General features: G+C 42.1%; 1 protein-coding gene across 3 annotated transcripts in view; it reads left to right on the top strand.

Moving 5' to 3' along the window:
- The first annotated feature begins 6500 nt into the window (after nt 1-6500).
- Nucleotides 6501-10876, top strand: part of TTC19 (tetratricopeptide repeat domain 19) — a 94074-nt gene continuing 89698 nt past the window's right edge. The window contains exons 1-3 of one of the 3 annotated variants that reach the window (XM_053704581.1): nt 6501-6641; nt 9327-9478; nt 10532-10802. In XM_053704581.1, coding sequence (XP_053560556.1) covers nt 10568-10802 — 235 coding nt within the window. In that variant the 5' untranslated portion in view covers nt 6501-6641; nt 9327-9478; nt 10532-10567. Of the gene's footprint in view, nt 6642-6834; nt 6942-9326; nt 9479-10531; nt 10803-10876 lie in introns of those variants that run through there. The other 2 variants (XM_053704582.1, XM_053704584.1) reach the window with 2 other exon arrangements.

The following is a 10876-nucleotide window of genomic DNA, read 5'->3' as shown; positions in this document are numbered from 1 at the left end:
TCTTAATGGCTAAGAGTTCATGATTACCCACATCGTAGTTCCTCTCAGCAGGAGTAAAGCGTTTAGAGAAAAAGGCCACATAGTGTGACTTGGAAGTCAAACGGTCCCTCTGGGTAAGAACTGCTCCAGCCCCTATCTCGGAGGCATCAACCTCTAGAGTGAACTGTAGTTCAGGATCAGGATGGCAAAGCACAGGAGCTGAACAAAAAGCCTTTTTCAGACAAAAAAAAAGGCGTTTATGGCCTTAGGAGGCCAATGTTTACAGTCTTTGCTCCGTTTTGTCAATTCAGTGAGAGGAGCTACTGTTTGAGAAAAGTTCTTTATAAACTTGCTTTAATAATTGGAGAATCCCAAGAACCTCTGCAATTCCTTTAAAGAGCTAGGTTGAGGCCATTCTAGTACTGCGGTGAGTTTAGCAGTCCAAGGGCACACTACTAGAATGGTCAGACAGGCAGGGTTTGGCAACAGTGGAACACTCCAGCAGTTTAAGGGTTAAGGCAGGTAGAGTAGTTAGACAGGCAGGTTCAGCAACAGTGATCAATCCAGCAAGGTAAGGTTTAAGGCAGGTAGAGTAGTCAGGCAGGCAGGTTCAGTAACGATATGAGGCACAAGAAAGAACACACAAAATAGCACCTATACTTGGGTAGTGACAGATCGTTCTACAAAGATTTACATAGGCGCAGATTTGCGCCACTGAGGTCTGCCCGGTATCCAGCGATGACGTCAGCACCGCACACATCCGGAGCCAACACTGCCCCTGACAACGAGCAGGGAAGGAGACGCCGCACCCCTAGCAACGGCTAGAGCGGCGCAGCGTGACAACTTCTCTGTGATTTTCAGTATTAATACCTGCATATTCCTATGAGTAATTGAGAGTTGATTTCCCTCAGTAAGTCTTTCTATCTTCTTATCTCCTTTTGTTGCGTGTTTTATTTTCTGGTTTAATAGTTGTGATTTATTAGTATTCATCACTATATCAAATTGTAAGATTTAACTGGAAGGATTGTTATTTTAACCTAACACAAAACCTAGACAAAATTGTGAATAATCTTGTTGCTTTGCATCAAGATATGTTTCATGTGACAGTGTCCAGGTCTGGAGCAATAGTTAATGGACACCCTTTGATACTGACAGTTCAGCTAATTGGATTTAAATCTAGCGACACTTGGTGGTGGCCTGTGATTTTATATTTAAGGAGTTAGGTATTTCTAGGACTCACTTCTGTTTAGGAACAAGCATATAATTAGCAGGACGATTTTAAGTCATCATTGTTTTCACTCTTCAGGACAAGGACAATTGTAGGTATTATTGTGGTTTGGCATTTGGAGCCTATAATTAGGCAGGGTAATCTTGTTTACTCACTTAGGGTATTTCTTTTCTATGAGAAAAAGCAGGCGGCTACTGAGATACTGAAAGAAGGTACTTTATTCCAGTTAAAAAGTAGACGAAGCAAAAAGGGTAAATATGACACAACAAACCAGGGAGGGAACAGCAGACTTACATGTTTCGTGCTGGCTAGCGCTTAATCATAGCCAGCGCGAAACATGTAAGTCTGCTGTTTCCTCCCTGGTTTGTTGTGTCATATTTACCCTTTTTGCTTCATGTCTACTTTTTAACTGGAATAAAGTACCTTCTTTCAGTATCTCAGTAGCCGCCTGCTTTTTCTTGTACCTTTTTGCGGCTGTCCACCGTTTTTTGGGCTGGCTCCATACTCTCCCCTTTACAGTGTCGGTCTGTTTCCCTCTTAACCGACGGACGTTTCCTGCAGCAGCACCGGCTTTACTATATTTCTTTTCTATGATTTATGCTCCTTTTGTCATAGTGTAATAATAATAAAAAAAGTATTTCTTTAATGTTTAATTTCACACATAACACTGTGCCTTCTCCATAACTCCAACAGTCCATGTTAGTAATAACTCATAAGCTGATAGGTCAGTATGTGCCTCGACCATAAGCTTGTACACAGACAAGATAAGTTTATCAACAGAAAGGCAATATACTAAGGGCCAGATTTAAGAAAGTGGGGCGGACATCTTGACCCCTCTCCGTCCGGCTTCACGTCGAGAGGGCAATGCGCTGGCAGAATTTACCCTTTGACACTACAGCTAGTGTGCAATGCCGCCCACTGCTCACGTGCAACTAATCACGCATGTGCAAGGCCAGTCATGGTTGGAAAAGTTCAGGGGTATTGACTTTTCCACATAACAGGAGGAGAAGTGGTTTAAGAAGCAGTGGTTTTATGCTAACCTGCAGCTGTCGGCGCGATGACCCCTTGATAAATGGGGATCTAACTGTTCTCAAGACTCCTCTATTCGGAATGCTCAAAGCTGCAAAGGTACAGCAGTCTTCAGTGCACCTCATTGTCTTTCAAAAGCACACTCCTTTGTACTGGTGCTAGTGTGTGTAAGAGAGAGAGAATGTGATTGTGTATAAGAGAGAAAGAATGTGTCTGTGTGTGTGGGTAAGATAGAGCATGTGTGTGTAAAGACTGTGACACACTGCAAGCGGAGCGGTGCAGCGTGTACATGTGGCTGTGTGCGCTCAGTGTGTCCTGGCTTTTCATCTCTGAGCACTCTGCTGCGTCAGGTCGCATAGCTGAGCGCTCAGAGATGAAATATTTGAACTTCAGAAGAGATGCAACGCTGTGCGAAGCTGCTGCTTTGCCTCGCGCCGCATCGCTTGCAGTGTGTCACAGCCTTAAAGGGACAGTCTAGGCCAAAATAAACTTTAATGATTCAGATAGAGCATGTAATTTTAAACAATTTTCCAATTTACTTTTATCACCAATTGTGCTTTGTTCTCTTGGCATTCTTAGTTGAAAGCTTAACCTAGGAGGTTCATATGCTAATTTCTTAGACCTTGAAGCCCACCTCTTTCAGATTGCATTTTAACAGCTTTTCACCACATATTTCATATAGATAACACTGTGCTCGTGCACGAGAAGTTATCTGGGAGCAGGCACTGATTGGCTAGACTGCAAGTCTGTCAAAAGAATTGAAAAAAGGGTCAGTTTGCAGAGGCTTAGATACAAGATAATCACAGAGGTTAAAAGTATATTATTATAACTGTGTTAGTTATGCAAAACTGGGAAATGGGTAATAAAGGGCTTATCTATCTTTTAAAACAATAAAAATTCTGGTGTAGACTGTCCCTAATATGTGTGTGTGCTTATAGGGAACAAATAATCTTCATATGTTAAATAACTTGAAAGTGATACAGCATAACTGTAAAAAGCTTACATGAAAATATCACCTGAAAATCTTTATGTAAAAAGGGAAGAATTTTTTATTTGGGTATCATGTCCTTTAAGAGAGAAAGAATGTGTGTGTGCGTACAGATATTCTACATACCCATACATTAAAGTGTATAGATATCCATAATTATGTAGCTCACCTTGTGCTTTTATCAGTATATATATATATATATATACACACACACATATATACTCACTTTTTAAAGTGATTGTAGGTATACATAGTTTGAACACTGCTACACATACATTATTTCATCCATATTCTAGTCGCTAGTTTTTTAATTTTATTTACGTTTGATGTAAATCATGTTTGATGTATAAATATCAAATTACCATTTATTTGCTTGCTCCTCCCAATCGTTCCTTCTTGGATTGGGGTGGTCCCACCCGCTCTATACATAATCACCAAAGCGCGCTCCCGAGAAGGGGTGTGTCCACCACCGCTCTCTGCTTATTGTGCTGTGGGATCCTCTGACGTATAAGAGCATGCGTGTTTCATGAACGTGCATATAGATTCCGAAACTATTTAGAAAAAGCCACATGTGCATATTAAAATGGGGGCGTGAGTGCAAAGGAGCTGGACACCAAAGGGGGCACGCATTTATTGGTAAATGCCTGAATCGTCATCGGTCTGCAAAACAAAGGCAGAGATGCGGGCGGAGGAACGGTGGTATGTTTACAATCACATCCTATATAATAAAAGGCCAAGTGTGTTTGTCCGAAGCTGTCATGCGCAGTAGAGACAGCACGAGGACAAACACACCTGGCCTTTGAATCCCTGCCCAGCTGATTATCTCCGGCAGAAGAAGTGAGCGTGAGCGGGGGGCGTGGCCGGGCGTGAATGGCCGTGAAGGGGGCATGGCCGGTCGTGAAGGGGGCGTGGCCGGTCGCGGTCACGTGGAAGTCAGATGGGAGAGAGATAGAGAGAGAAAGGGGAGAGGGATAGAGAGGGGAGAGGGATAGAGAGGGGGGGAGAGAGAGGGGGAGAGAGACAGCAAAAGAGAGGGGGGAGAGAGACAGCAAAAGACAGGGGGGAGAGAGACAGCAAAAGAGAGAAGGGGAGAGAGACAGCAAAAGAGAGGGGGGAAGAGAGAGCGCAAAAGAGAGGGGGGAAGAGAGAGTGCAAAAGAGGGGGGAGAGAGAGAGCGCAAAAGAGGGGGGAGAGAGAGAGCGCAAAAGAGAGGGGGGAGAGAGACAGCAAAAGAAAGAGGGGGAGAGAGACAGCAAAAGATAAGGGGGAGAGAGACAGCAAAAGAGAGGGGGGAGAGAGACAGCAAAAGACAGGGGGAGAGAGACAGCAAAAGACAGGGGGAGAGAGACAGCAAAAGAGAGAGGGGGAGAGAGATGGCAAAAGACAGGGGGAGAGAGACAGCAAAAGAGAGAGGGGGAGAGAGATAGTAAAAGAGGGGGAGAAAGAGCGCAAAAGAGAGGGGGGAGAGAGAGCGCAAAAGAGAGGGGGGAGAGAGAGCGCAAAAGAGAGGGGGAAGAGAGAGCGCAAAAGAGAGGGGGGAAGAGAGAGCGCAAAAGAGGGGGGGGAAGAGAGAGTGCAAAAGAGGGGGGGAGAGAGAGAGCGCAAAAGAGGGGGGAGAGAGAGAGCGCAAAAGAGAGGGGGTGAGAGAGCACAAAAGAAAGGGTGGGAGAGAGAGCGCAAAAGAAAGGGTGGGAGAGAGCGCAAAAGAGGGGTGAGAGAGAGAGCGCAAAAGAGGGGGGAGAGAGAGAGCGCACAAGAGAGGGGGTGAGAGCGCACAAGAGAGGGGGTGAGAGAGCGCAAAAGAGAGGGGGAGAGAGAGCGCAAAAGAGAGGGGGAGAGATCGCAAAAGAGAGGGGGAGAGAGAGCGCAAAAGAAAGGGTGGGAGAGAGAGCGCAAAAGAAAGGGTGGGAGAGAGAGCGCAAAAGAGGGGGAGAGAGAGAGCACAAAAGAGAGGGGGGAGAGAGAGCACAAAAGAGAGGGGAATGAGAGAGGGGGGAGAGAGCGCAAAAAAGAGATGGGGGAGAGAAAGAGCGAAAAAGAGAGGGGGATAGAGAGAGAGCGCACAAGAGAGGGGGTGAGAGAGCACACAAGAGAGGGGGTGAGAGAGCGCAAAAGACAGGGGGAGAGAGAGCGCAAAAGAGAGGGGGAGAGAGAGCGCAAAAGAGAGGGGGAGAGAGAGCGCAAAAGAAAGGGTGGGAGAGAGAGCGCAAAAGAAAGGGTGGGAGAGAGAGCGCAAAAGAGGGGGAGAGAGAGAGCACAAAAGAGAGGGGGAGAGAGAGCACAAAAGAGAGGGGAGTGAGAGAGTGGGGGAGAGAGAGCAAAAGAGACGGGGGAGAGAGAGAGCACAAAAGAGAGGGGGAGAGAGAGAGCGCAAAAGAGAGGGGGAGAGAGAGGGGGAGAGAGAGAGCGCAAAAGAGAGGGGGAGAGAGAGCACAAAAGAGAGGTGGAGAGAGAGAGCGCAAAAGAGAGAGGGGAGAGAGAGAGTGCAAAAGAGAGGAGAGAGAGCGCAAAATTGAGGGGGAGAGAGAGAGCGCAAAAGAGAGGGGGAGAGAGAGAGCGCAAAAGAGAGGGGGATAGAGAGAGAGCGCAAAAGAGAGGGGGAGAGAGCGAGCAAAAGAGAGGGGGAGAGAGAGAGCGCAAAAAAGAGGGGGAGAGAGAGAGCTCAAAAGAGAGGGGGGAGAGAGAGAGCTCAAAAGAGATGGGGAGAGAGAGAGCTCAAAAGAGAGGGGGGAGAGAGAGCACAAAAGAGAGGGGGGAGAGAGCACAAAAGAGAGGAGGAGAGAGAGAGCGCAAAAGAGAGGGGGGAGAGAGAGCTCAAAGAGAGGGGGGAGAGAGCAAAAGAGAGGGGGAGGGAGAGAGCGCAAGGGTTGGGACCGCTGTACTGCAAGAAATGGCCCGTGTGAACGGGCTTTAGGACTAGTTTTAAATATTTTAACAAAGAATCGTCAGTTAAAATTTTCATGAATGAAAGTTCCTCTTTTGTTTTAATAATTTTTTAATATACTGTGCAGCACAATCCTTAACTTTACAATCACTTTAAGTGCCATACTATTTATTGGTGTAATGTTTCAGGGAGATTTTCCACTGAACGTTGCACCAATAAATAAATAGTTTGGCACTTAAAATTCCAGTGAGTGTAGTCTTTTTTACTTCTATGCATTACTGTTAGCAGCACTGGTGATTAATACTTGTAGGTGAGAGTGTAGAACCACAGCTACATTATATATATATACAGTATGCGTCATAACCATTGCCTGGTCTTCATGGATTCTTGCACTGGGGCTCTGAGGTTTCTAGTTATGCCTCTGACCTTGAGCAAACTGTACAAGTCCCAGGAAATCTCCTGTCCTGATACAACAGCTGTGCAGCATTGTAAAATATGACAAGTTTTACTGCTGGCCTGGCCCTACTGGTAATGTAAGTGTTAATTTACTAATGTTAGGAGGTGAAGGAGTGGACTCATGCCAGGTGCTTCTCAGACTCAAGCAGCATCAGGCAACCTTGTTGTGTGTGACAAACTGAGCGTGTGTATCGTGTTACTATCTGCACTAGGAAGAAGGATGTCACATGTCTCAGTCATGTGATCTCTCATGTGACTCTTGAAGCCTCACCCACCCCCACTCTACAGCATTGGAGACAGACAGACAGAGTGAGAACGAAGTGGCTGCTGTAGTCTGCAGTGTGTAATCATATTCCTGTGTTGCTGCATTGATATAGGTGAAGCCTGCGAGACAGTGACTGACACCGACTGCTCTGGTCACTGACTCACAGACAGTATATTTTATAATATATCTAATAATAATAATAATAATAATACACACACTACTGTTACACTAACTGACTCAGGGAAGTGCTGCTGTGCCTATGTGTGTGTCTTATATGGATAATTATATAACCACTTGCCTGTTTCTTTGAAGCATTTCTTAATTTGATCATTAATGATGCACATTATTATTACAAGTTTTTATAAAAACACGTGCTCTTTCTTGAATTCAATATGTTTTTAATTTGCAAAGCAATTATGTGTGTGCCTAATGGCTCATTATATAACCACTTCTGTCAAGCATTTCTTAATTTGATCCCTTCAGGAATGACGCACATATTAATATTATTACACGTTTTTAGAAACACGATTTTTAATGGCGAAACTCTACAGTATGTTTTTAATTTGCAAAGCATTCCAGCTTCATTTTCACATCATCACATTTCTTTATTCACTGACAATATCTATTATGTCCACCATCAAAATATATTTTACATTAATAACCATAAACGTCTACTCCTGCTCTTGCAGAATCCACTTTATTTAGTAGCTTGGTACAATTACAACACTTCCTGATTCTGGCCTGGCTCAGTTTAACAATCATTAGATCAGTAGTTTGACAAATACTTTAAGGGTGAAAAAAATTAAAAATGACTTCATATCTATTTATAATAATACTTTTTTATTGTTATGTTACTCTTAAATAAATGAGCATATTAATATTTTATTACGTTTATTTTCAGTGCTGCATACTTTAAAAAATAAATAAATCAGAGAATCATAATAATTTTAAACTGACCACCTGGTTGTCCCTCCCCCACCAGCACAAAGAGAGAGAAACTACTTTATACTTTTTATGCCTAGTTATATTGGTGCTGAATATACTAGTTTTATTTTTTTAGCAGAATTACAATAATAAATAGCAAGCAGTGGTTGTCTGAATACTTCTAATAATATCAACGTTTAGGTCACCTTCAGTTATCAGTTTGCATTTGCTCTTTTTCAGCTTGCAGAAACCAGATTAGTTTCAATCTATCCTAATTTAAAGCACAAACAAAAAATGTTTAATTTCAGATTATTTGAATTTAATTTTTTTCCCCATTATTTTTTATTTTAACAGAAACATTGTATAACCATCTAATTTCAGCTTTCCACCAGTTTATATAAGATACGTTAAAATCTGGGTGCTGCTGTTTGTATGTTTTTACATATTAATTTGATGATTCAGAGCATGTAATTTTAATACACTTTTAAATTTACTTCTATTTTCAAATGTATTTTGTTCACTTGGTATCCATTGTTGAAAAAGAATATGTACATATCCTACCCTAGTGGGAGCTAGCTGGTGATTGGTGCTTGAACGTATTTGTCTCTTGTGATTGACTGACTAGATGTGTTCAGCTAGCTCTCAGTAGTACAATGCTGCTCCTTCATAAAAGGATATCAAGGGAACAAAGCAGATTTGGTAATAAAAGAAAATTGGAAAGTTGTTTAAAATTGTATGTTGTATCTGAATCCTGATGTTCATGTCCTGTTAAATTGGGCATCGCTGATGCCTCTTTGGAGTCTGGACTGTCCTCTGTCTCCCTTAGACACTTTGAGTGAGTGACAGGAGGGCACAGACTAGTAAACCACTGTCACCTAACGCTACTAGTCCACCACCTTCCTATCCTTGTCCATTTGTCCTCAGGGCAGGCTTTTCCTCTCAGGTCAGGTGACAGGTCCCACCTCCACTGTCCCTGTGACCACCAGTCTCCAGACCAGTCCGGGCTGAGTCTGTCTGATTGAGTAGTCTCGTAACTGCCCGCAGCTCACACCTACCTACATACACCATTTTAGGTTTTAGCAGCCTGCCTGCTCCCCCGAGTAAAAGTTATAACCTGAATAATTGCCCAGTGCCACGCTATCGCTGTCTGATCAACTCACTGACAGTCTGCCAGCCACAGGTTAACTTTTTGCAATACCACAACTCTCATGAGGAGACAGACAGTACCACCCACTGCTACAGAGTGACTAACCTGGTCTACCAACCTAGTAACTACAGTTAACTTAGCCGTTTTAGCAGCGCTACCTAAATGTAGTGAATTGGTTATTGCCTGTCTGTGGCAGCCTGAGCCACTGCTTGCCAGTGCCAAACCAATGCACTGACTAAACAACCGCACCAGTACAGTACCACCACCAACTACCAGACCAACCCCCATCACCTTATATTATGTCAAAAGATTTCTGTTTAAAGATAAAATATTTTAATGTTGTTCTAAGCAGTATGCAGGCATATGTTATTTTTCTGCAAATGTATTTTATTGACAGTTGTTTCTTGAATACTTTATTTTGTAAAGGTTCAGCCAAAGCTTCCAGTCCAGCGACACTCACTGTCAGAGCCTGAATGAAATACAATTATTGCTCTTGCAGTCCTGCTGCCAGCCTAAGCTTGCCCTGCGCTGCAGCATTTTGTATTTGTGAATCACACCACACGTTATTTAGCTTCAAGGTAAGTGAAATAAAATAATAAAGTAATAATAGTGCAATTTACAATAAAGGGAACTTATAGAAAATAGCAGTTGTTTGTGATCTTTGGTAATGGGATAGTCAAATATAAAATGTTGACCATCAGATAAAATAATAATTAAAAAACAGCTTTCCTGTTGTATTGTATAAATTAACTTAACAAATAAGCACCATTTTATGTTCCAGACTGTGTTTTACACTATTTTCTTGTTGCAGTTTTATGTTCCTTTACCAAAGTGACCTATTATCCTATATGATTTGCCGCAAACAAATGAATCAAAAGACATGGAATTTTTGTTCACAAAAACAAATATAGCAAGCTGAACTATACAGAAGTAAAATCTCCAAACTTAATAGTTTTATTAGAGCTGTTTGTGTGAAAAAACATCTAGGCCTGTTTGATTAATCAAAATGTGGCGGTGCTGCATTATTTTATCTTTTGTATTAGTTAAAGTAACATATAACCAATAAAGCCAATTTTATGTTTAAGTTTGTGTTGTGTGTTAAATTAAATTACTATAACACTCAATTCTTTATTGACAGACCAAAAATGTTAAAATATATTTTATTGAGGTTGTGTGAAGCCACACCTCTGTTGAAGATTCAAAATTTTTACAAAGAAAGTAATGTGTTTATAATATAAAGTAAATATTCTGTTGATTCCAAAATTTGCCAATACCGATTTTGAAATTTGCCCAAACTTAAAGGGACATGAAACCCCAAATATTTATTTGATGATTCAGATAGATAATTAATCAACATTCCAATTTACTTCTATCATATATGCTGCTTCATTCTTTAGATATCCTTTGTTGAAGAAATAGCAAAGCACATGGGTAAGCCAATCATGAGTCGCCTGTGCAACCACCAATCAGAGAATATCAAGGAATGAATCAAAATACATAATAGAAGTAAATTGGAAAGTTGTTTAAAATTGCACACTCTTTCTCAATCATAAAAGAAAAAAAAAGGGTTTCATTTCCCTTTAACTTGGATACAACCAATGTCTTTTCTAATAACTCTACGTTTGTTCTAGTGAGTCATATGACATTAATTGGTCACATGTAGAAAGATGGCGCTGCACAGAGTATGCGGTTTGAGCATCCTGTCTGGTGTAATGAAAATGACAGGAAGCCTGCAATCTATACAGGCTGCTTCCAAGATCCGAATACAAACCTGCGCTCTTCGCTCTCAAAGCATCAGACTTTCTTTCTTTAAACCAGGAGCAAGATCTTACTTAGCTGCCAGTAGACTAGTTCGCTCTCAGAACCAGAGGAACTCTCCCATTCCCTTGTTGGCAGTAGCCGGTAAGTTTAACTGAATACCTGAACAAGAAAATCACTTGTCTTTTATTGCCAAGTTTCATCGCCTTCTCTAAGAA

This window comes from Bombina bombina, chromosome 3, assembly GCF_027579735.1.
Source record: "Bombina bombina isolate aBomBom1 chromosome 3, aBomBom1.pri, whole genome shotgun sequence".
Lineage (NCBI taxonomy): Eukaryota > Metazoa > Chordata > Amphibia > Anura > Bombinatoridae > Bombina > Bombina bombina.
This window is presented reverse-complemented; position numbering and strand designations above follow the sequence as displayed.